This window comes from Oncorhynchus tshawytscha, linkage group LG08 (genome assembly GCF_018296145.1).
Source record: "Oncorhynchus tshawytscha isolate Ot180627B linkage group LG08, Otsh_v2.0, whole genome shotgun sequence".
Lineage (NCBI taxonomy): Eukaryota > Metazoa > Chordata > Actinopteri > Salmoniformes > Salmonidae > Oncorhynchus > Oncorhynchus tshawytscha.
Window position 1 is genome coordinate 3,105,385 of NC_056436.1, and position 27,908 is coordinate 3,133,292.

The 27,908-nt window shown below is 40.2% G+C and overlaps 1 protein-coding gene across 2 annotated transcripts; it reads right to left on the reverse strand.

Moving 5' to 3' along the window:
* Positions 1-738: 738 nt before the first annotated feature.
* On the reverse strand, positions 739-27,168 carry slc39a8 (solute carrier family 39 member 8). Of its 2 annotated transcripts, none has more exons than XM_042325071.1 (8): positions 26,536-27,168; positions 21,441-21,603; positions 15,134-15,303; positions 9,592-9,714; positions 6,637-6,810; positions 3,884-4,094; positions 3,228-3,412; positions 739-1,418 (listed from the first exon to the last, which is right to left on the reverse strand). In XM_042325071.1, exons 1-8 carry the CDS (start codon positions 26,761-26,763, stop codon positions 1,269-1,271), a joined length of 1,404 nt encoding a protein of 467 aa, XP_042181005.1. In that variant the 5' UTR covers positions 26,764-27,168; the 3' UTR covers positions 739-1,268. The 2 variants fall into 2 exon arrangements, with proteins under 2 accessions (XP_042181005.1, XP_042181006.1); XM_042325072.1 differs by having other exon boundaries at positions 3,884-4,091; positions 26,536-27,163.
* Between the last annotated feature and the right edge of the window lie 740 nt (positions 27,169-27,908).

Below are 27,908 nucleotides of genomic sequence, written 5' to 3' on the forward strand. Positions count from 1 at the left end.
TTCACTCACGCCGCCAAACTTACCCTAGTAAAACTGACTATCCTTCCGATCCTCGACTTCCATGTATCTCACTGATCATCCCTAAAGCCAACACCTCATTTGGCCGCCTTTCGTTCCAGTACTCTGCTGCCTGTGACTGGAACGAATTGCAAAAATCGCTGAAGTTGGAGACTTTTATCTCCCTCACCAACTTCAAACATCTGCTATCTGAGCAGCTAACCGATCGCTAGTCTATTGGTAAATAGCTCACCCATTTTCACCTACCTCATCCCCATACTGTTTTTATTTATTTACTTGCTCTTTTGCACACCAATATCTCTACCTCTACATGACCATCTGATCATTTATCACTCCAGTGTTAATCTGCAAAATTGTAATTATTCGCCTACCTCCTCATGCCTTTTGCACACATTGTATATAGACTCCCCCCTTTGTTTTCTACTGTGTTATTGACTTGTTAATTGTTTACTCCATGTGTAACTCTGTGTTGTCTGCTCACACTGCTATGCTTTATCTTGGCCAGGTCGCAGTTGCAAATGAGAACTTGTTCTCAACTGGCCTACCTGGTTAAATAAAGGTGAAATAAAAAATAAATAAAAAATGGGGGAGTTCCAAGATGGAGGCACGGTGATTCAACAGCGCCCCCTATCAGTCATCTAGTGTATCTATAAATCATTGGTGGAGACAACAGATCCAGTCAATCAGTTCAAGTAAAAGCAAGACAAGTTCGCAAGAACATTGCAAAGACTGAAAAAATAATTTATTGAAAACGTTTGTTTTAAATACATTGTTTCTTTATTTCATTTACACTAGTTACGTGATTGTTCCCTCTATTTAAATATAATGATAGTCAGAAGAAAAAAACAAAACAAAAAGGACAAGTATTCCGTTTCCCAGTAAACAATTAGTGTAAGACAAGACGTGGGCCGATGTGATGAAAGCTGCTCTGTTCATTCACGTTTTGTTCTTTGAAATGATATGTTCCTCTCATTCTCGTTTTTCTCTCCCTCCCTTGTTCTTCTCTTCCCTCTCACCCAGCTCTACCCAATGATGTGTATAAACACTAGATTGCCCGATGCTATATATTGGTCAATGACAGGCTCTGAAGCCACTGTCCACCATATTGGTACTCCTCAGAAGGAGCAGTCCTCCATAGGAATTAAATTAAGTCTACGGTATTTCAATTATTTTTTAAAGATGGTGGCGCAGTGGCTTCAAAACAACCCCCCTGTCAGTCATCTAGTGTTACTATAGCTACAGCATCGGCTCTAACCCAGGTTGATCTCACCAACGAACATGGTGATGAGCAGGATGATAGCGAACCCGGTGAGCAGCCCGGCGTTCTGGATCAGGAAGAAGATAACATTGGTCACCGTCGACCCGTCCTGTTCATTCATGATGGCGTTCATCTCTGGGAACTGAAATCAGAACCAACCGGTTTTAAACCAACAGTTAAATATCGCATTCTGTTTCTTCCCAAAACATCAGAATAATTTCAGTCTCTTTCACTCCCGCTCTCTCCCTCGTTCTACCGTCCTCCCTCTCTCTATCTCTCCATTGTCGCTGTCACAATGTTCGTAGTAATGATGGTCGGACCAAGGCGCAGCGTACGTAGAGTTCCACATATTTTAATGAAAGAAGTGAAACTTAAGCAAAACAATAAAGAATAAACGAACCGTGACGACAATGCAGAGCGAACTAAACATAAACTATATCCCATAACCCACAGGTGGGGAAAAAAATGCAACTTAAGTATGATCCCCAATTAGAGACAACGATAACCAGCTGCCTCTAATTGGGAATCATACAAATCACCAACATAGAAAATGAACCTAGAACCCCACATAGAAAATATAAACTAGAACAAGCCCCCAGTCACGCCCTGACCTACTCTACCATAGAAAATAAAAGCTTTCTATGGTCAGGACGTGACAGCAGCTATCATCAGGTCACACTGTTTTACAGTCAATAAAGCTGTGCTCCCTCCCTCCCTCAGTCTCTCTCTCTCCCTCCCTCAGTCTCTCCCTCCCTCAGTCTCTCCCTCCCTCAGTCTCTCCCTCCCTCCCTCCCTCCTGGGGTGGGGGGTAGAAGCAGCTCTGCAGCTGTGATAACACGTACAGTATGGTATGATGAGAAACTGACTGTCCACTGGGTCATTCAGTGGTTGGGTCCTTAAAAAAAATAATGACCCGTCTGCTCTCCCTGCAAGACCAGAGAACCTTCATACTAAACTCAATAGATATACTACTGAGCTATTGAAAAGTTAGGTCCTGATTCTCTACTACATGTACGCCCTGCTTGAGGTTGATGAACGGCAGAGCACAGCACATACAAGTTAAAGACTGAAGTAAATTCAGTTAGTCAGTCAGTTGGGGATCTAAAGGATAAGCCTTGTAATCTGGGAGTTGAAGCAGATCAGGTGGCATTGAAGGTGGAGGAAGCATCATGGGAGAATCTCAATTGCATTTCCTTGATTCCTAGCATCCTCTCTCCTCACCTCAAGACCCCCCGCTCTGTGAGAAATGCAAGGATTCAAGGAAATGCAATTGAGATTCTCCCATGTCACTCACCATGTCTACCAGGAACATTCTACTCACCATATCTACCAGGAACATTCTACTCACAATATCTACCAGGAACATTCTACTCACCATGTCTACCAGGAACATTCTACTCACCATGTCTACCAGGAACATTCTACTCACCATGTCTACCAGGAACATTCTACTCACCATATCTACCAGGAACATTCTACTCACCATATCTACCAGTACTATGTAGAGGAACATTCTACTCACCATGTCTACCAGGAACATTCTACTCACCATATCTACCAGGAACATTCTACTCACCATATCTACCAGGAACATTCTACTCACCATATCTACCAGGAACATTCTACTCACCATATCTACCAGGAACATTCTACTCACCATATCTACCAGGAACATTCTACTCACCATATCTACCAGGAACATTCTACTCACCATATCTACCAGTACTATGTAGAGGAACATTCTACTCACCATGTCTACCAGGAACATTCTACTCACCATGTCTACCAGGAACATTCTACTCACCATATCTACCAGGAACATTCTACTCACCATATCTACCAGTACTATGTAGAGGAACATTCTACTCACCATGTCTACCAGGAACATTCTACTCACCATGTCTACCAGGAACATTCTACTCGCCATGTCTACCAGGAACATTCTACTCACCATATCTGCCAGTGCTATGTAGAGGAACATTCCCCCAGCGATGGCGAAGATGGCGTTGGGGGCGAAGTTGCTCCCCAGCAGGATGCCGAAGGCCAGGCCGATGTAGCAGGACATGGCTGACAGCAGGTTGAAGAAGACGGCCTGGGGGATACTCATCCCAGCATTCAGCAGGATCACAAAGTCCCCTGCAGGAAGGGCCGGAGAGACAGCGACAGGTTCAGGAACACAGTAGACACATCGAGGAACCAGCACGACTTTTAGTTATGTTTATTAACAAACAAAAAATAGCCAAGTTATTTAAAAAATGAATCTATCGTCTTTTCAGATGAAGGTCGGTTTAGTTCAGCCAAGTTGCTTACTGTTGTTACTGTACAATCACTTAATGACAACTGCTTGTAAAAAATGAAGGCAATTCTAGATACATATTTTTTACATTTTTTAATTTTACCTTTATTTTACTAGGCAAGTCAGTTAACAACAAATTCTTATTTTCAATGACGGCCTAGGAACAGTGGGTTAACTGCCTGTTCAGGGGCAGAACGACAGATTTGTACCTTGTCAGCTCGGGGATTTGAACTTGCAACCTTCCGGTTACTAGCCCAACGCTCAAACCACTAGGCTACCCTGCCGTCCCATATGATTGATTGATCTCTCACCTAGCTCGTGGGGGAACTCCTCACAGACGATGGCGATGGAGGTACTGAAACCAGCGACGACAGACACGGTAAAAGAGGCTCCGATCGCCAGGCCGTCGATGAAGTTGTGCAGAGCGTCACTCAGTGTGATCATCCAGGCCACCGTCTTTATGTTAGCGATGCGCTGACCCCGCAGCCAGTGGCACATCACATTATTGACATGGACTTCCTGCTGGGACAGGAAGTCACAGAGGAAGGAGGAAGAGTAAAGGGGAGTAAAACTGGATTGTACATGAAAGTAATATCATAGTCTAGATAATATAACATATTTTTACTATATAATATGTCATATCCTAATTAATATATCATATTTACTATATAATATGTCATATCCTAATTAATATAACATATATTTACTATATAATGTCATATCCTAATTAATACAACATATATTTACAATATGTCATAGCCTAGTAAATATATATATTTACTATATAATGTCATAGTCTAGTTAATATAACATATTTTTTACTATATAATATGTCATATCCTAATTAATACAACATATTTACTATATAATATGTCATATCCTAATTAATACAACATATTTACTATATAATATGTCATATCCTAATTAATACAACATATTTACTATATAATATGTCATATCCTAATTAATACAACATATTTACTATATAATATGTCATATCCTAATTAATACAACATATTTACTATATAATATGTCATATCCTAATTAATACAACATATTTACTATATAATATGTCATATCCTAATTAATACAACATATATACTATATGTCATATCCTAATTAATACAACATATTTACTATATAATATGTCATATCCTAATTAATACAACATATTTACTATATAATGTCATATTCTAATTAATACAACATATTTACTATATAACACGTTTACTATGTAACAGAATTATGTTGTTTTTTTCACTTCAATCTGAAAAATCTGATGCAGTATGTAAACAACAATCTGATGCAGTATGTAAACAACAATCTGATGCAGTATGTAAACACCAATCTGATGCAGTATGTAAACAACAATCTGATGCAGTATGTAAACACCAATCTGATGCAGTATGTAAACAACAATCTGATGCAGTATGTAAACAACAATCTGATGCAGTATGTAAACAACAATCTGATGCAGTATGTAAACAACAATCTGATGCAGTATGTAAACACCAATCTGATGCAGTATGTAAACACCAATCTGATGCAGTATGTAAACAACAATCTGATGCAGTATGTAAACACCAATCTGATGCAGTATGTAAACAACTATCTGATGCAGTATGTAAACAACTATCTGATGCAGTATGTAAACACCAATCTGATGCAGTATGTAAACAACTATCTGATGCAGTATGTAAATAACACGATGGTCGGTCGGTAGCTTCTCTGCTGCCGTGACAAACCAACTCCTTATTGGCCCAGGCCAGAACAAGCCGTCTTTGTGTACAAGCGAGACAATTCTTGCTTTTATCAAGAGTCTAGGATACGCAGGCCTGTGATCAGTCCCACTGACGCTGTCACACAGGGCTAAGGGAAATGGGACTCTGTTCATAGTCTCCTGTGTGACAGAGGCAGCATGCCAAATGGTACCCTATTCCCTGGAGGGAACGACATTTGACCAGAGTCCATACTCCAAAAAGAGAATAGGTTTCCCATTTGGCATGCAGACTCTGTCCCACAGGAGACTATGAACAGAGTCCCATTTCCCTTAGCCCTGTGTGACAGCGTCAGTCTCGTCCATTTTGCTCAGTATCTGTGATGTGTAACAAGGCCATTCTCCTCCACTTGAGCCAGATAACTAATGGTTATACATTAATAATTAACATGATTTCCCCAATCAATAACGTCACAGATAGCAGCTCAATCAATAACTAGGCTTAATACTCGGCGCTGCTGTAAATGTCGTTCTAGGTCAGGATGCCCCAACTGGCATCCCTCAGGCCCCAGTGTGTCCCGCGGGTGGTTTGATATCAATAGACTGGTGATCCCTGTTGCAGGCCATCTATGTGTTTGTCATATTTCTGTTATGTTATTACTGTACTACTACTGTGTTACTACTGTGTTATTACTATGGTGTTACTACGGTGTTACTACGGTGTTATTACTGTGTTATTACTGTACTACGGTGTTACTACTACTGTTACTACTACTGTTACTACTACTGTTACTACTACTGTTACTACTACTGTTACTACTACTGTTACTACGGTGTTACTACTGTGTTACTACAGTGTTATTACTGTACTACTGTGTTACTACTGTGTTACTACAGTGTTATTACTGTACTACTGTGTTACTACAGTGTTACTACAGTGTTACTACAGTGTTACTACAGTGTTACTACTGTGAGTATTGACCTCTCTCATTTAACCCCGTCTAACCCCTCTGTCTTTGGTGAGAAAGCCACAGACAGGTTACAGACAGGTTACAGACAGGATACAGACAGGATACAGACAGGCCACAGACAGGCCACAGACAGGCCACAGACAGGCTACAGATAGCCATAGACAGCTATGACTGTTCAAATTCACAGAAGTACTTCCTCCCTTTCAAAATGTTTTCTCCTCTTTTCTGTCTAGTGAACAGAACACTGCTTGGTAGCCGGTGTAGGATGAAGTTGCCCCTAGACGTTGATCTGGGGTCAGTTTTGTATTCTTTGTAGGTTAGGATTAGGGGAAGCTGACCTGATGTCAGTACCTATAGGAAACGTCAGAGCTGGTACCTGAGGTGGTGGTTCCGTGGATGACACTGGAGGGTCTGGGCTGGTGTTGTCTGTACTGATGCTGCTGATGGTACACGTAGTCATGGTGATAGACTCTTTCTTCTCAGACACATCTCCATTCTGGAGAGAGTTCTGCCTCAGTTGACCTGGAGGGGAGAAGTGACTGTGGCCATGCTGCAGAGGCAGGACAAAGAAGATGGTTAAAAAGAGAGCATTTGTGTATTCCAGATGGCGCACCCTGTTCCTATTGGCTGCGGTCAAAAGAAGTGTACTATATTTGGAATAGGGTGTAATTTGGGATGCAGGCTTAAGGTTACTGCTGGAGAGACAGGACAACGATGTTAAAATAACTTAGGGCTAGGCGTCCCGTCAGCGGGACACCGGTCGACAATTTCCAGTGAAATTGGAGGGCACGCAATTCAAGTAAATAATCGCAAAAATTACAGATATTAAAGATCTCTGTACATACAAGTGTCTTATATCGGTTAAAACCTTAAATTCTTTTTAATCTAACTGCATTGTCCGATTTTCAGAAGGCTTTACAGCGAAAGCATGCCATGTGATTGGTTGAGGACGGCACCCCACGTCAACATATTTTTCAACCAACACATGCTTCATAAAATCACAAATAGCAATTAAATAAAATCACTTACTTTTTGAAAATCTTCCTCTGATTTGTAATCCAAAGGGTCCCAGCTACAACATGCATGGTCGTTTTGTTCGATAAAATCCTTGTTTATATCCCAAAAAGTCAGTTTAGTTGGCACCATTGATTTGAGTTCAACATGCAGACAAAGGAGTCCAAAAAGCTACCGCTAAACTTTGTTAAAACAAGTCAAACTATGTTTCTAACCAATCCTCAGGTACCCTAAAATTTAAATGAACTATAATATTTCATACGGAAAGAAGTATGTTCAATAGAAAAGTGAAATTAGCAAGTGCGAGTCTCCTTCGTCCATTTCCAACTGTGACTCCCTGTACCAAACTCAAAAATCTTCCTCATTTTGGAAAAAACAAGCCTGGAACCTTGAACAAAGACTGTTGACATCTAGTGGAAGCCATAGGAATTGCAATCTGGGAGCTGGAATTGCATAGGACCCATAGCTTTCCATTGTAAGAGCATGGGATCTCAAAAAATAAAAATTGGGTTGGTTTTTCTTTGGATTGTCTCCCACCATATCAATTGTGTCATACTTTATTTTAACATTTCCACATACTTCAAAGTGTTTTCTTTCCAATGGTACCAATTATATGCATATCCTGGCTTCAGGGCCTGAGTAACAGGCAGTTTACTTTGGGCACATCATTCAGACAGGAAGTGGAGATAAAAAAGGACCTAGCCCTAAGAAGTTTTACATAGAGAGACAGGACAAAGATGTTAAACATACAGAGACAAGACAAAGATGTTAAACATACAGAGACAGGACAAAGATGTTAAATATACAGAGACAGGACAAAGATGTTAAATATATAGAGACAGGACAAAGATGTTAAACATACAGAGACAGGACAAAGATGTTAAATATATAGAGACAGGACAAAGATGTTAAACATACAGAGACAGGACAAAGATGTTAAATATACAGAGACAGGACAAAGATGTTAAACATACTAGAGACAGGACAAAGATGTTAAATATACAGAGACAGGACAAAGATGTTAAATATACAGAGACAGGACAAAGATGTTAAATATACAGAGACAGGACAAAGATGTTAAATATACAGAGACAGGACAAAGATGTAAATATACAGAGACAGGACAAAGATGTTAAATATACAGAGACAGGACAAAGATGTTAAATATACAGAGACAGGACAAAGATGTTAAACATACTAGAGACAGGACAAAGATGTTAAATATACAGAGACAGGACAAAGATGTTAAATATACAGAGACAGGACAAAGATGTTAAATATACAGAGACAGGACAAAGATGTTAAACATACAGAGACAGGACAAAGATGTTAAATATACAGAGACAGGACAAAGATGTTAAATATACAGAGACAGGACAAAGATGTTAAATATACAGAGACAGGACAAAGATGTTAAACATACAGAGACAGGACAAAGATGTTAAATATACAGAGACAGGACAAAGATGTTAAACATACAGAGACAGGACAAAGATGATAAATATACAGAGACAAGACAAAGATGTTAAACATACAGAGACAGGACAAAGATGTTAAATATACAGAGACAGGACAAAGATGTTAAACATACAGAGACAGGACAAAGATGTTAAACATACAGAGACAGGACAAAGATGATAAATATACAGAGACAGGACAAAGATGTTAAATATACAGAGACAGGACAAAGATGTTAAACATACTAGAGACAGGACAAAGATGATAGATGTACAGAGAGACAATAAACGAAGTCTGGTCAAATCGGCACAGTACAGGCACTGAACAGCTGTGGCCATGCTGCAAAGACATAATTTTTTATACATAGTTTTGTGGTTAAAAACTGAGAGCATGGGTATGTCTCAAAGGGTACCCTACAGTACTCCCTGTACGAGCTCTGACCAGGGCCCTATGGTAAACATACAGAGACGGAACACACAGACGCTGGCTAGATGACCAGACAGGAAATGACGCTGGCTAGATGATCAGAGATGTACAGACAGGAAATGACGCTGGCTAGATGACCAGAGATGTACAGACAGGAAATGACGCTGGCTAGATGACCAGAGATGTACAGACAGGAAATAAACCCGGGCCAAATCGACACAGTGTAGTAGGCACAGAACCTTGTCACAATCAATCAATTAATTAAATCAATCAATTAATCAATCATAAGGCTCTCAAAAAAACAGACAGGAAATACACACCCTAGAGAAAGCAACTTGTAACATTGCTACGTCTCTGATTAATGCGAAGTTACAGGTACAGTGTATATATGTATATATATATATATATATAAATGGTTTAAAGAAGACAATACCTCATGCTCTGTTCTTAGTGCCAACTTCAGTACTTTCTCTGTGAAGAACAGCAAGTAGAATCCACCAAATATTCCAACGGCTTTGAGAATGTAGTCATCCGCTCTGGGATCAAATCCCAGGGCCTGTTGGTGTTGGGAAAACATGCATGAGGTAAGAGTGGGAGATTCCTGGAATTATGAGGGGGGGGGAAAAGCAGGAAATCCAGGGAATGTGGGGAAAGTTACAGTCATTTTACAACCCTAGGCAGCAGTAACACAGTCATTTTACAACCCTAGGCAGCAGTAACACAGTCAATTTACAACCCTAGGTAGCAGTAACACAGTCATTTTACAACCCTAGGTAGCAGTAACACAGTCATTTTACAACCCTAGGTAGCAGTAACACAGTCAATTTACAACCCTAGGTAGCAGTAACAGTCATTTTACAACCCTAGGTAGCAGTAACACAGTCAATTTACAACCCTAGGTAGCAGTAACACAGTCATTTTACAACCCTAGGTAGCAGTAACACAGTCATTTTACAACCCTAGGTAGCAGTCATTTTACAACCCTAGGTAGCAGTCATTTTACAACCCTAGGTAGCAGTCATTTTACAACCCTGGGTAGCAGTCATTTTACAACCCTAGGTAGCAGTCATTTTACAACCCTGGGTAGCAGTCATTTTACAACCCTAGGTAGCAGTCATTTTACAACCCTAGGTAGCAGTCATTTTACAACCCTGGGTAGCAGTCATTTTACAACCCTAGGTAGCAGTCATTTTACAACCCTAGGTAGCAGTCATTTTACAACCCTGGGTAGCAGTCATTTTACAACCCTAGGTAGCAGTCATTTTACAACCCTAGGTAGCAGTCATTTTACAACCCTGGGTAGCAGTCATTTTACAACCCTAGGTAGCAGTAACACAGTAAATTAAGCATGAATAGAGTTGAAAGATTAAAACAGTAACAGAGATCCATTATTTAACACAACCATCTCTTCTCCCTCCATTTGATCACTAAGACTCAGTCTCCATATTCAATCAACGCCGGTGACACTTAATAACAACTTTGATGAAAAAGCTCAAAGACCAACTATTATGAAACATTTATAATGTATTCTTTTCTAGGGTAGCACCGACTGAAAGGACATTTTGGCTCCTACTGTACTTTTCAATTGTGAGATTATTTTGGGGGTAATTTGGTCCCTTAATATTAGAAGGTTTTCATCAAGGATCTCTACTTTGCTCCGTTCATCTTTCTCTCGATCCTGACTAGTCTCCCAGTCCCTGCCGCTGAAAAAACATCCCCACAGCATGATGCTGCCACCACCATGCTTCACCGTAGGGATGGTGCCTGGCTTCCTCAAGACGTCACGCTTGGCATTCAGGCCAAAGAGTTCCATCTTGGTTTCATCAAACCAGAGAATCTTGTTTCTCATGGTCTGAGAGTCCTTTAGGTGCCTTTTGGAAAACTCCAAGCGGGGTGTAATGTGCCTTATACTGAGGAGTGGCTTCCGTCTGGCCACTCTACCATAAAGGACTGATTGGTGAAGTGCTGCAGAGATGATTGTCCTTCTGGAAGGTTCTCCCATCTCCACAGAGGAACTCTAGAGCTCTGTCAGAGTGACCATTGGGTTCTTGGTCACCTCCCTGACCAAGGCCCTTCTCCTCTGATTGCTCAGTTTGGCTGGGCGGCCAGAGCTAGGAAGAGTCTTCGTGGTTCCAAACCTCTTCCACTTAAGAATGACGGAGGCCACTGTGTTCTTGGGGACCTTCAATGATGCAGAAATGTTTTGGTACCCTTCCCCAGATCTGTAGCTTGGCACAATTCTGTCTCTGAGCTCTACGAACAATTCCTTCAATCTCATGGTTTGGTTTTTGCTCTGACATGCACTGTCAATTTGTGGGACCTTATATAGACAGGTGTGTGCCTTTCCAAATCATGTCCAATCAATTGAATTTACCACAGGTGGACTCCAATCAAGTTGAAGAATCTTCCAAGTCTCATAGTCTGAATACTTATGTAAATAAAGTATTTCTGTGTTTTTTTTTTTGCAAAAATGTCTAAAACCCTGTTTTTGCTTTGTCTTTAAGGGGTATTGTGCGTAGATTGATGAGGATTTTTAAAAATGTAATCCATTTTAGAGTAAGGTTGTAACATAACTAAATGTGGAAGAATGGAAGGGGTCTGAATACTTTCCAATTGCACTGTACATACGTACATACACTACCAGTCAAAAGTTTGGACAACTACTCATTCAAGGGTTTTTCTTTATTTTTTACTATTTTCTACACTGTAGACAAGGCAGTTGGAACCAAAAAGCTCTGGGTCTTCCTTTCCTGTGGCGGTCCTCATGAGAGCCAGTTTCATCATAGACCTTGATGGTTTTTGCAACTGCACTTGAAAACAACTTTAAAAGTTCTTGAAATGTTCTGGATTGACTGACCTTCATGTCTTGAAGTAATGATGGACTGTTGTTTCTCTTTGCTTATTTGAGCTGTACTTGCCATAATATGGACTTGGTCTTTTGCCAAACAGGGATATGTTCTGTATACCCCCCCTACCAGTCACAACACAACTGATTGACTCAAACGCATTAGGAAGGAAAGAAATTCCACAGTTAACACCTGTTAAGTGAAATGCATTCCAGGTGACTACCTCAGGAAGCTGGTTGAGAGAATGCCAAGAGTGCACAAAGCAGTCATCAAGGCAAAAGGGTGGCTACTTTGAAATTTTCTCAAATATAAACAAATGTTTTGATTTGTTTAACACTTTTTTGGCTACTACATGATTCCACATGTGTTATTTCATAGTTTTGATTGTCTTCACTATTATTCCACAATGTAGAAAATAATAAAAGATAAAGAAAATCCCTGGAATGAGTAAGTGTGTCCAAACGTTTGACTGGTACTGTACATACATACATACATAAACACATATATACATACATACAAATATATACACATTCCCATACATACACACATGAAAGACATACACAACACGAGGAGATCTGCATGGAGGAATGGGCCAAAATACCAGCAACAGTGTGTGAAAACCTTGTGAAGACTTACAGAAAACGTTTGACCTCTGTCTTTGCCAGCAAAGGGTATATAACAAAGTATTGAGATAAACTTTTGTTATCGACCAAATACTTATTTTCCACCATAATTTGCAAATAAATTCATAAAAAATCCTACAATGTGATTTTCTGGATTTTTTCCCCCATTTTGTCCGTCATGGTTGAAGTGTACCTATGATGACAATTACAGGCCTCTCTAATGTTTTTAAGTGGGAGAACTTGCGCAATTGGTGGCTGACTAAATACTTTTTTGCCCCACTGTACATACAAATATATACACATTCCCATACATACACACATAAAAGACACACACAACACCATCCACATTAGATTTCTATTTGCCATATATATGTTTAACTGTGTTGTGATGTTTCACAAGTTCTGAACCTTTCTATTCTCAAAGTTTCTACAGATTGTAAAGGAAAGATGAAAAAACAATTTTTGCTAAAATAATTATTATATTATTGATAAGATTGACTTTTCAGATCAGAGTGATCACCCAGAGTTAGTTGTAGGTAAATGTTGTAATTCTTCAGCCATTCCTGGACCTGTGACCAAACAACGAGCTACATACAATACCAATACATATGGACAATACCAAAACATATGGACAATACCAAAACATATGGACAATACCAAAACATATGGACAATACCAAAACATATGGACAATACCAAAACATATGGACAATACCAAAACATATGGACAATACCAAAACATATGGACAATACCAAAACATATGGACAATACCAAAACATATGGACAATACCAAAACATATGGACAATACCAAAACATATGGACAATACCAAAACATATGGACAATACCAAAACATATGGACAATACCAAAACATATGGACAATACCAAAACATATGGACAATACCAAAACATATGGACAATACCAAAACATATGGACAATACCAAAACAAATGATCTAATGATTCTGCCTCTTCACAGCAAAATCTGCAGAGCTGAGAAGGTTGTATCCCCCATATATATATATATATATATAATATAACAATCATTTAAATGGACAAATTATGTTTTGAATCCAGTGTCTTTTTATGTGTCAGTTCATAAACCATGTGCCGTGAAATCGGTACCTCCAAAATCTCCAACTATTTTCTCATCTATATGGCATCGCTAAACATTGTTCGGTCCTTTAAAGTAAACTGGTATGTATTTTTTATTCATCGCAATTTTCTTGAACCAATTTTTGGTCTTTAATGCAGAGTCGACAGACAGGTTCCTTACTTTTCCCCTCTAGTCGGTTGTCATTTTGGGTAGAGCAGGACATTTACATATATTTTTGTTAGCTGCCTGTGTGACATCTCCACCGATCACATTTATGATATCACGGTATTAAACAGCATTAGAGAGATCCTACCTCTGGTATTAACTGCTTTAGAGAGATCCTACCTCTGGTATTAACTGCTTTAGAGAGATCCTACCTCTGGTATTAACTGCATTAGAGAGATCCTACCTCTGGTATTAACAGCATTAGAGAGATCCTACCTCTGGTATTAACAGCATTAGAGAGATCCTACCTCTGGTATTAAACAGCATTAGAGAGATCCTACCTCTGGTATTAACAGCATTACAGAGATCCTACCTCTGGTATTAACAGCATTAGAGAGATCCTACCTCTGGTATTAACAGCATTACAGAGATCCTACCTCTGGTATTAACAGCTTTAGAGAGATCCTACCTCTGGTATTAACAGCATTACAGAGATCCTACCTCTGGTATTAACAGCATTACAGAGATCCTACCTCTGGTATTAACAGCATTACAGAGATCCTACCTCGGGTATTAACAGCATTAGAGAGATCCTACCTCTGGTATTAGAGAGATCCTACCTCTGGTATTAACTGCATTAGAGAGATCCTACCTCTGGTATTAACATTGCTTTAGAGAGATCCTACCTCTGGTATTAACAGCATTACAGAGATCCTACCTCTGGTATTAACAGCATTACAGAGATCCTACCTCTGGTATTAACAGCATTACAGAGATCCTACCTCTGGTATTAACAGCTGAGATCCTACCTCTGGTATTAACAGCAGAGATCCTACCTCTGGTATTACAGCAGAGATCCTACCTCTGGTATTAACAGCATTACAGAGATCCTACCTCTGGTATTAACAGCATTACAGAGATCCTACCTCTGGTATTAACAGCATTACAGAGATCCTACCTCTGGTATTAACAGCATTACAGAGATCCTACCTCTGGTATTAACAGCATTACAGAGATCCTACCTCTGGTATTAACAGCATTACAGAGATCCTACCTCTGGTATTAACAGCATTACAGAGATCCTACCTCTGGTATTAACAGCATTACAGAGATCCTACCTCTGGTATTAACTGCATTAGAGAGATCCTACCTCTGGTATTAACAGCATTAGAGAGATCCTACCTCTGGTATTAACAGCATTACAGAGATCCTACCTCGGGTATTAACAGCATTAGAGAGATCCTACCTCTGGTATTAACTGCAGGACAGCATTGGAGAAGAGTGTGCCGATGGCCAGGCCGATGAAGTAGGTGAGCACCTTGGGAAAGTACGGCTTCTTGGTGAAGGGGATGAGTGCCAGGCCCAGGAGAGAGGCCAGGTTAATAATGGTGACAGACAGGAAGCCATAACCCCACACTGGACAGGACAAGAGAAAGAGATACATATTGAGCATGGTTACATGCACAGAATAATACGATTATTGTGGATAGTCAGATTAAAACATTCATTTGTGTAAAACTTTTTCATGAAGAATGATTTCCCTAATAATCCTGTTTACTTGGACACATCTGAAATCAGGCTGCCTGATGGCACTTTGGATAAATGCATTAAAAAAATCACCAATCAAAATAAACATTCTACCACAATGACCATGTCATTTTTTGTAAAGCCTAATTGATTTGTAAGTGAAAACTTTCTGCATATTTTCAGTTTTTCAAAACTCACTTCAGCGGTGAATAAGAGGCTGCTTCTGCTGGCCCAGATCAGATCCACCTCTGGAACCCTGATTAAAACCTGCTGCTGGCCCAGATCAAATCCATCTAAAAAAACCCTCAAATTAAAACCTGCTGCTGGCCCAGATCAGATCCATTTTCTGGAACCCTGATTAAAACTTCCTGCTGGCCCAGTTTTCAGATCCACCTCTGGAACCCTGATTAAAACCTGCTGCTGGCCCAGATCAGATCCACCTCTGGAACCCTGATTAAAACCTCCTGCTGGCCCAGATAAAATCCACCTCTGGAACCCTGATTAAAACCTGCTGCTGGCCCAGATCAGATCCACCTCTGGAACCCTGATTAAAACCTCCTGCTGGCCCAGATCAGATCCACCTCTGGAACCCTGATTAAAACCTGCTGCTGGCCCAGATCAGATCCACCTCTGGAACCCTGATTAAAACCTGCTGCTGGCCCAGATCAGATCCACCTCTGGAACCCTGTTTAAAATTGGTCACGTGTCCTAATCATTTAAAACTGTTCACGTGTCCTAATCATTTAAAACTGTCCACATGTCCTAATCATGTAAAACTGTCCACATGTCCTAATCATTTAAAACTGTTCACGTGTCCTAAAAATTTAAAACTGTTTACGTGTCCTAATAATTTAAAACTGTTCACGTGTCCTAATAATTTAAAACTGTTCACGTGTCCTAAAAATTTAAAACTGTTCACGTGTCCTAAACATTTAAAACTGTTTACGTGTCCTAATGATTTAAAACTGTTCACATGTCCTAATGATTTAAAACTGGCCAAGTGTCCTAATGATTTAAAACTGGCCAAGTGTCCTAATGATTTAAAACTGGTCACATGTCCTAATAATTTCATAGATTGCTCAGAAAACCAGGTTGTTTTTAATCAGGATGTGCTTACTTTGATGTTGACCGTACGCTGATTAAGATAAGGTGATTACAAGGTTAATGCTATAATTGGTCTATTAACATAGTAGGTTAAATGTTGAATTGTTAGTGTGCATGTAAATACACTCAATGTCGTAAAACCACAGATCATGAAGGCTCCGTAGACTAGGTCTATGAAGGATGTTACAGTAGGTTATATCACGAAGGCTCCGTAGACTAGGTCTATGAAGGATGTTACAGTAGGTTATATCACGAAGGCTCCGTAGACTAGGTCTATGAAGGATGTCACAGTAGGTTATATCACGAAGGCTCCGTAGACTAGGTCTATGAAGGATGTCACAGTAGGTTATATCACGAAGGCTCCGTAGTCTAGGTCTATGAAGGATGTCACAGTAGGTTATATCAAGAAGGCTCCGTAGACTAGGTCTATGAAGGATGTTACAGTAGGTTATATCACAAAGGCTCCGTAGACTAGGTCTATGAAGGACGTTACAGTAGGTTATATCACGAAGGCTCCGTAGACTAGGTCTATGAAGGATGTTACAGTAGGTTATATCATGAAGGCTCCGTAGACTATGTCTATGAAGGATGTTACAGTAGGTTATATCATGAAGGCTCCGTAGACTAGGTCTATGAAGGATGTTACAGTAGGTTATATCATGAAGGCTCCGTAGACTAGGTCTATGAAGGATGTTACAGTAGGTTATATCATGAAGGCTCCGTAGACTAGGTCTATGAAGGATGTTACAGTAGGTTATATCATGAAGGCTCCGTAGACTATGTCTATGAAGGATGTTACAGTAGGTTATATCATGAAGGCTCCGTAGACTAGGTCTATGAAGGATGTTACAGTAGGTTATATCATGAAGGCTCCGTAGACTAGGTCTATGAAGGATGTTACAGTAGGTTATATCATGAAGGCTCCGTAGACTAGGTCTATGAAGGATGTTACAGTAGGTTATATCATGAAGGCTCCGTAGACTAGGTCTATGAAGGATGTCACAGTAGGTTATATCATGAAGGCTCCGTAGACTAGGTCTATGAAGGATGTCACAGTAGGTTATATCAAGAAGGCTCCGTAGGCTAAGTCTATGAAGGATGTTACAGTAGGTTATATCACGAAGGCTCCGTAGACTAGGTCTATGAAGGATGTTACAGTAGGTTATATCATGAAGGCTCCGTAGACTAGGTCTATGAAGGATGTTACAGTAGGTTATAGCATGAAGGCTCCGTAGACTAGGACTATGAAGGATGTTACAGTAGGTTATATCATGAAGGCTCCGTAGACTAGGTCTATGAAGGATGTTACAGTAGGTTATGACACTCAGTGTTACCGACCCATCCTATAACCACAGTGTTACCGACCCATCCTATAACCACAGTGTTACTGATCCATCCTATAACCAGTGTTACTGACCCATCCTATAACCACAGTGTTACTGACCCATCCTATAACCACAGTGTTACTGACCCATCCTATAACCACAGTGTTACTGACCCATCCTATAACCACAGTGTTACTGACCCATCCTATAACCACAGTGTTACTGACCCATCCTATAACCACAGTGTTACTGACCCATCCTATAACCACAGTGTTACTGACCCATCCTAAAACCACAGTGTTACTGACCCATCCTATAACCACAGTGTTACTGACCCATCCTATAACCACAGTGTTACTGACCCATCCTATAACCACAGTGTTACTGACCCATCCTATAACCACAGTGTTACTGACCCATCCTATAACCACAGTGTTACTGACCCAACACACCAACCATTATCCAACCATAGTGACAGAGGGGAGGGGAGCAAAATAAATACTCATCACAGCATCAATACTGATCACAGCATCCATAATCATCACAGCATCAATACTGATCACAGCATCCATACTCATCACAGCATCAATACTGATCACAGCATCAATACTGATCACAGCATCAATACTCATCACAGCATCCATACTCATCACAGCATCAATACTCATCACAGCATCAATACTGATCACAGCATCAATACCTATCACAGCATCTATACTGACCACAGCATCAATACCTATCACAGCATCAATACTCATCACAGCATCAATACTGACCACAGCATCAATATTGACCACATCATCAATATTGACCACATCATCAATATTGACCACAGCATCAATATTGACCACAGCATCAATACTGACCACAGCATCAATATTGACCCCAGCATCAATATTGACCCCAGCATCAATACCTATCACAGCATCCATACTCATCACAGCATCCATACTCATCACAGCATCAATACTGATCACAGCATCAATACTGATCACAGCATCAATACTGATCACAGCATCAATACCCATCACATCATCAATACCCATCACAGCATCAATACTGATCACAGCATCAATACCATCACAGCATCAAGATGTCCAACATCTACCTAAGATCAGACAGCAGCAGATCAAAGCTCATATATAACAGTATTAGGTTATAGGGTACTTTGGGGTAGTAAGGATATCTTATGACAGTATTAGGTTATAGGGTACTTTGGGGTAGTAAGGATATCTGATGACAGTATTAGGTTATAGGGTACTTTGGGGTAGTAAGGATATCTTATGACAGTATTAGGTTATAGGGTACTTTGGGGTATTAAGGATATCTTATGACAGTATTAGGTTATAGGGTACTTTGGGGTAGTAAGGATATCTTATGACAGTATTAGGGTACTTTGGGTTTTCTTTGATCACACACAGGAATTGCTCCCTGCAGGAATGTGCATCTGAAACCTTGCTGCTATCATCAGCTAGCTATCAGTGAGCGTGTGTCTGTGTGTGTGTGTGTTCATGTGTGTTCATGTGTGTATGTGTGTATGTGTGTGTGTTCTCAACAGCCCAGATAATCATCTCATTCCTTCATGCTCCCTCTGTCCCCAAGAACAATGAGGTTGATTATAAAGCTGAGTCTCAGGTCCATATGGACCAGAACAGGTGTATCAAGCTTTAACTCGTGGTTCGTATAGCACAGGGGCATCAAGCATTAATTCAGGTACATTTTCTATTTGCTTCTCTCTCTCACCACAGCAATGGCCATGCGTTGGTCTACATAGGCCACAATATTCGCAAACCATAAACCCGGGCCAGTCCAACATGGATCAATTCTTCAAATATCAAACCCGGGCCAGTCCAACATGAATCAATTCTTCAAATATCAAACCCATTTTCACATTATGTTTTTTAGGGGGCAGGAGAATTTGAATTGAATTTGAATTAACTCTGATTGTGTTTATTAGAATTTTTACATTGCAAATAGTGACAATTATTTTTCATGCCAGGAGAGGTACCGGGATCCTGGTAAATGTGTTCCAGAACGAAACAGTCCAAAACTGAGAGGTACCGGATCCTGGTAAATGTGTTCCAGAACGAAACAGTCCAAAACTGAGAGGTACCGGATCCTGGTAAATGTGTTCCAGAACGAAACAGTCCAAAACTGAGAGGTACCAGATCCAGTTCTGGGAAGATCTGGCTCAAATTCAGCACATTGTAGGTAATGGTAGGTAGCATGGTAGTTAACATGGTAGGTCATGTAGGTAACATGGTAGGTCATGTAGGTAACATGGTAGGTAACATGGTAGGTCATGTGGGTAACATGGTAGTTAACATGGTAGGTCATGTAGGTAACATGGTAGGTAATGTAGGTAACATGGTAGGTCATGTAGGTAACATGGTGGGTAACATGGTAGGTCATGTGGGTAACATGGTAGGTCATGTAGGTAACATGGTAGGTCTTGTGGGTAACATGGTAGGTCATGTAGGTAACATGGTAGGTCATGTAGGTAACATGGTAGGTAGCATGGTAGGTCATGTAGGTAACATGGTAGGTAACATGGTAGGTCATGTAGGTAGCATGGTGGGTAACATGGTAGGTCATGTGGGTAACATGGTAGGTCATGTGGGTAACATGGTAGGTAACATGGTAGGTCATGTAGGTAACATGGTGGGTAACATTGTAGGTCATGTAGATAGCATGGTGGGTAACATGGTAGGTCATGCAGGTAACATGGTAGGTCATGTGGGTTACATGGTAGGTCATGTGGGTAACATGGTAGGTCATGTGGGTAACATGGTAGTTAACATGGTAGGTCATGTAGGTAACATGGTAGGTCATGTGGGTAACATGGTGGGTCATGTAGGTAACATGGTGGGTAACATGGTAGGTCATGTGGGTAACATGGTGGGTAACATGGTAGGTCATGTGGGTAACATGGTGGGTCATGTAGGTACATGGTAGGTCATGTGGGTAACATGGTAGGTCATGTAGGTAACATGGTAGGTCGTGTGGGTATCATGGTAGGTCATGTGGGTAACATGGTAGGTCATGTGGGTAACATGGTGGGTAAACATGGTAGGTCATGTGGGTAACATGGTGGGTAACATGGTAGGTCATGGGGTAACATGGTAGGTCATGCGGGTAACATGGTGGGTCATGTAGGTAACATGGTAGGTCATGTAGGTAACATGGTGGGTAACATGGTAGGTCATGTGGGTAACATGGTGGGTAACATGGTAGGTCATGTGGGTAACATGGTAGGTCATGTGGGTAACATGGTGGGTAACAGGTTTCAGTACCGAGGGTTAATATGGTACTCACCGTGGTAGGTAACAGGTTTCAGTACCGTGGGTTAATATGGTACTCACCCTGGTAGGTAACAGGTTTCAGTACCGAGGGTTAATATGGTACTCACCATGGTAGGTAACAGGTTTCAGTACCGAGGGTTAATATGGTACTCACCGTGGTAAGTAACAGGTTTCAGTACCGAGGGTTAATATGGTACTCACCGTGGTAGGTAACAGGATGCAGGGCCGTGGGTTAATATGGTACTCACCGTGGTAGGTAACAGGATGCAGGGCCGTGGGTTAATATGGTACTCACCGTGGTAGGTAACAGGATGCAGGGCCGTGGGGGTTTTATATGGGCAGGAGGGCAGCAGCACCTGAGTCAACACAGCAGGACAGATCCTCTCCAGATGCTCCACTGTCAGCTGACTGGCGTTAGTCAGCCCATAGTGGGACAAGATCTGGCCCACAGAGGGACACTGCAGGGGACAGAGAGAAGGGGTTCACATTACTGACAACATTAGGATATAAGACAGCATGGTGCCATTTAGCCATGTGTTATGTTTATAACTGTGATATAATGGAACAATAAGGGATCATTCCAGATGCAGCAGTGATGATGATTGAATAAGACATTAATACGATCCAATATATTCATATATATATATATATATATATATATATATACCTATATATATACCTATATATATACTACCTAGTCACACCACTAGTACCAGATAATACCTAGTCACACCACTAGTACCAGATAATACCTAGTCACACCACTAGTACCAGATAATACCTAGTCACACCACTACCTAGTCACACCACTAGTACCAGATAATACCTAGTCACACCACTAGTACCAGATAATACCTAGTCACACCACTAGTACCAGATACTACCTAGTCACACCACTAGTACCATATAATACCTAGTCACACCACTAGCTAGTCACACCACTACCTAGTCACACCACTAGTACCAGATAATACCTAGTCACACCACTACTAGTCAGATAATACCTAGTCACACCACTGCCTAGTCACACCACTAGTACCAGATAATACCCAGTCACACCACTACTACCAGATAATACCTAGTCACACCACTACCTAGTCACACCACTACCTAGTCACACCACTAGTACCAGATAATACCTAGTCACACCACTACCTAGTCACACCACTACCTAGTCACACCACTAGTACCAGATAATACCTAGTCACACCACTAGTACCAGATAATACCTAGTCACACCACTACTACCATATAATACCTAGTCACACCACTAGTACCAGATAAAACCTAGTCACACCACTAGTACCAGATAATACCTAGTCACACCACTAGTACCAGATAATACCTAGTCACACCACTAGTACCAGATAATACCTAGTCACACCACTAGTACCAGATAAAACCTAGTCACACCACTAGTACCAGATAATACCTAGTCACACCACTAGTACCAGATAATACCTAGTCACACCACTAGTACCAGATAATACCTAGTCACACCACTACTACCATATAATACCTAGTCACACCACTAGTCAGATAATACCTAGTCACACCACTAGTAACCAGATAATACCTAGTCACACCACTAGTACCAGATACCATACCTAGTCACACCACTAGTACCAGATAATACCTAGTCACACCACTACCTAGTCACACCACTAGTACCAGATAATACCTAGTCACACCACTACCTAGTCACACCACTAGTAACCAGATAATACCTAGTCACACCACTCCCTAGTCACACCACTACCTAGTCACACCACTAGTACCAGATAATACCTAGTCACACCACTAGTACCAGATAATACCTAGTCACACCACTAGTACCAGATAATACCTAGTCACACCACTAGTACCAGATAATACCTAGTCACACCACTAGTACCAGATAATACCTAGTCACACACACCTACCTAGTCACACCACTAGTACCAGATAATACCTAGTCACACCACTAGTACCAGATAATACCTAGTCACACCACTAGTACCAGATAATACCTAGTCACACCACTAGTAACCAGATAATACCTAGTCACACCACTCCCTAGTCACACCACTACCTAGTCACACCACTAGTACCAGATAATACCTAGTCACACCACTAGTACCAGATAATACCTAGTCACACCACTAGTACCAGATAATACCTAGTCACACCACTAGTAACAGATAATACCTAGTCACACCACTAGTACCATATAATACCTAGTCACAGCACTAGTACCAGATAATACCTAGTCACACCACTAGTACCAGATAATACCTAGTCACACCAGTCCCTAGTCACACCACTACCTAGTCACACCACTAGTACCAGATAATACCTAGTCACACCACTAGTACCAGATAATACCTAGTCACACCACTAGTACTAGATAATACCTAGTCACACCACTACCTAGTCACACCACTACCTAGTCACACCACTAGTACCATATAATACCTAGTCAAACCACTAGTACTAGATAATACCTAGTCACACCACTACCTAGTCACACCACTAGTACCAGATAAAACCTAGTCACACCACTAGTACCATATAATACCTAGTCACACCACTAGTACCAGATAAAACCTAGTCACACCACTAGTACCAGATAATACCTAGTCACACCACTAGTACCAGATAATACCTAGTCACACCACTACCTAGTCACACCACTACCTAGTCACACCACTAGTACCAGATAATACCTAGTCACACCACTAGTACCAGATAATACCTAGTCACACCACTACTACCACTAGTACCAGATAATACCTAGTCACACCACTAGTACCAGATAATACCTAGTCACACCACTACCTAGTCAAACCACTAGTACCAGATAATACCTAGTCACACCACTAGTACCAGATAATACCTAGTCCCTAGTACCAGTCACACCACTAGTACCAGATAATACCTAGTCACACCACTAGTACCAGATAATACCTAGTACCTAGTCACACCACTAGTACCAGATAATACCTAGTCACACCACTAGTACCAGATAAAACCTAGTCACACCACTAGTACCAGATAATACCTAGTCACACCACTACCTAGTACCACAGATAAAACCTAGTCACACCACTAGTACCAGATAAAACCTAGTCACACCACTAGTACCAGATAATACCTAGTCACACCACCACTCACACCACTACCTAGTCACACCACTAGTACCAGATAATACCTAGTCACACCACTACCTAGTCACACCACACCTACCTAGTCACACCACTAGTACCAGATAATACCTAGTCATACCACTAGTACCAGATAATACCTAGTCACACCACTACTACCATATAATACCTAGTCACACCACTAGTACCATATAATACCTAGTCACACCACTACCTAGTCACACCACTAGTACCAGATAATACCTAGTCACACCACTCCCTAGTCACACCACTAGTACCATATAATACCTAGTCACACCACTAGTACCAGATAATACCTAGTCACACCACTAGTACCAGATAATACCTAGTCACACCACTAGTACCAGATAAAACCAAGTCACACCACTAGTACCAGATAAAACCAAGTCACACCACTATTTCAATGTAATATATATATGAAATACCAAGGAAAATACTCACAAAATGTAATTATATGGTAACACATTTTAGTCCCAAAGGTAAGTACAAGTAAGGACTAGCGTATTACTGGTAATACAGTCCTGGAAGGCTGTTTCAAAGTAATACCTAAGAAACATCAATGAATATACATGGTCATGTATCATTTATTACCACGTAATTACCTATAACCTACCTTGAAGTCATCTTCTCATCTTACCTTTTATATTTGTAGTAACAAGGCTGTAAAATGAGCTGGGTGTCTGTTTCCACATTGATAATAGTGTCGTTATTTGTAAGGTTGCACTGGATTGGATGACTCCTTCCCATAAAGACAACATAAACATGTACCAACATGTTTTTGTTTACTCATAAAAAGCTGTTTATTTTAGTCCATTCAAACAGACCACATTTCAAAGAAAACAAGCACTCAGATCAGGTGTTGCCAATTAGCCAACACACCTGAACAGACTTAACAAGATAGAAGATAGAGGGGTCTTTTTTTAAGCTGAAAAAGGAATGTACCGTATGCGTTTAAAAAAAAATAACATTCTTAGAACCTTCTTTGAACGTTACTAAATGTTTTCATGTGTTTTTTTTTTTTTAATGGAACGTTTTCTTAATGTTCTGAGAACATGACGTTAAAACAGAACCAATGAGGAAACTATTTAGAGTGAAACTAATTGAACATAATGAATTATGTTTCTATTTTTATTTTAGAGTCAAAGATAGCTTATTTTTTCAAACGGGTTTGTTAATTATTTTAGATGACTAAATAGTTTTTTAATGATTGTTTTTTGTTTTAGTTTCAGTGGTTCGAATAGATTAAAATGTTAGCTCCATCTTGGTTGCCCAGTGGATTAATTCCATTGACAGAGAATAGAGGATTATAGGTTCAAATCTCATTGATGCCGTGTCACAATAAAGAAATGTGTGTTTGCATGATTAATGCCTAAGGTAATGAATTTCCAAGTGTCCTATCTGTGCTTGGAATTATTTAAAAAAGTTTACCCAAAAGAAGCTAGCAGTGTTAATAAAAGTCTAATTGAAACATTCGGTGAAAGTTTTAAAGATAATTTCAGTTTTCATAATTTTAATTTTCCTCCCAGGAACACTTTCAAGGAACCAGAGTAAAACGTTCTCAGAACATCCCTGCAACCTACAAATAAATGTTTCCAGAAAGGCATTTTCGCTTCAGTTCTCAGAACATTGGGAAAAAAGTTCAGTTTTACCGGTCAAGAAATGTATGGCTTCGTTCCCAGAACCAATGGGAAACCAAACATTGTACGTTCCAACAACTTCCAAGGAATCAAATGAGCTAGCTGGGTTACTATTGCATAATAAAAACGTGCTATCTCATGATTATGACTTACTTTGTCATTATTATGACTTACTATCTCAATAGGTTTCCATAAAAATAAGACCGTTAATTGCATTACATTGTGCTGAGTAAGTAATTACTGAACATTGTATTTTTCAACAGTGGTCTTAAAAATAAAAAAATTGATAACCTATTTCAATTTTTTTCTTCTATTGATACCTTCTTGCATTTGCTTATAAGCACCGTAGAAACGGATTAAAATGTAATATCTTTGAATGAGTTATCCACCTTGACATTTAAAAACCTTGAAACGCAAGGTTTTTATTTTCACGGTTTCCTCATTACCATCGGAAAGTGACGTCATCGTTAGGACTGCTAGCAGAATAGTAGTGAATAAGAAGATCAATACAATATTCATGGTGGGGGGGGGGGGACACTGTTTTGGGAGGAAAGTTGTTAAATGGCCTTAAATATATGGCGCACTGTACCTCAGAATTGATAAGTGGGTTTTCCTCATCCACAATAAAAGCTGGTCTTCTGGTTGATATTAGCAGCAGAAAGTGTTCAAGGTGTGCTGTTGAAATAGAGCCATTTTCACCGTAAAACCGCAATATGTCCTCAAGAAAGCCTTGTCCTTTCTTACTGTCCACTTGTACACAATACGACAATGAAATAAAAAGAAGCGCGCACGTCACTAAAGATCTGAAGTAATACATTATATCTGGCGAGGACTGAACCTGGAGTCGCGCTGGAGAAAGTTTCGATGCGTCGCTTGCTCTAAAGAGAAAACGTGGAAATACTGCATGGAGTTTTCATTGAAATAAATATGCTTACAATCCTACAGAAAAACGGAAGGAACGCTTTTCAGCGAGGCAAAGTGTTCATCGATCCAAAGCTATTTCCTTTAACTTTCCGTTACATGTCATAATAAGGACTGCACTGATAAAGACAGGTCCTGTTGCACATTCGACTCCGTTCGCTCTGGGATGTTCACTGAATGAATCCTAGCAGGGCATTGCTATCAGTAGTTGCAGAGATTAGAAAGCGCTCCAGCGGTTCAAAGATCACCTCGGCATGAGCCGGTTGGAAGGCGAATATTGAGGTGACTGTTTCTACGACATTTAGTGGCACAGGGGGGGCTGTTTCAATGGGTTCTTTGTGACTTTTTCACTTGCTTGCCAACGTGTTCACTGAATTACCGTATTACAACATTAAAACGGCGGGTTAAATGGGGATAAATTGAGAGCCCCCTATGAGAAAAACGCACATGTAACAGGGAGTGCCAAATTCCTAATGGTAAAATGGACTGTTGCTTCAATCCGTGTGTTAACATGTGTAGTTTGTGGAGCAGGGACACTGAAGGCCTTGTGGAATATAAAGGGAACTTCTTAGGTAATGTTCTTACTGCCTCGTTGTGGATAGTGGATATCACTTCACCCAATGACACAGTAACCGTACTAAAAACCTCACCCAGAACATTGGCATTATATTCTAGTCTGAAATAGACTAATCTAGTCTGAAATAGACTAATCTAATCTGAAATAGACTAATCTAAAATAGACTAATCTAATCTGAAATAGACTAATCTAATCTGAAATAGACTAATCTAATCTGAAATAGACTAATCTAGTCTGAAATAGACTAATCTAATCTGAAATAGACTAATCTAGTTTGAAATAGACTAATCTAATCTGAAATAGACTAATCTAATCTGAAATACTAATCTAGTTTGAAATAGACTAATCTAATCTGAAATAGACGAATCTAGTCTGAAATACTAATCTAAAATGTATCTACATTTACTTTATTATTGCAAATTCCTTATTTACATTGAATCTCACAAACAACATTGTTCATCCAC

Bases quoted from the DNA above. Each gene is read 5' to 3' on its own strand.
- slc39a8 (XM_042325071.1), bottom strand. From the start codon at position 26,763: ATGTATTACTTCAGATCTTTAGTGACGTGCGCGCTTCTTTTTATTTCA. The intron at 9,715-15,133 runs GTAGGATCTCTC...CAACACCAACAG, and splicing joins TCCTGCAGTTAATACCAGAG to GCCCTGGGATTTGATCCCAG. The intron at 6,811-9,591 runs GTATTGTCTTCT...CTGCCTCTGCAG, and splicing joins CACTAAGAACAGAGCATGAG to CATGGCCACAGTCACTTCTC.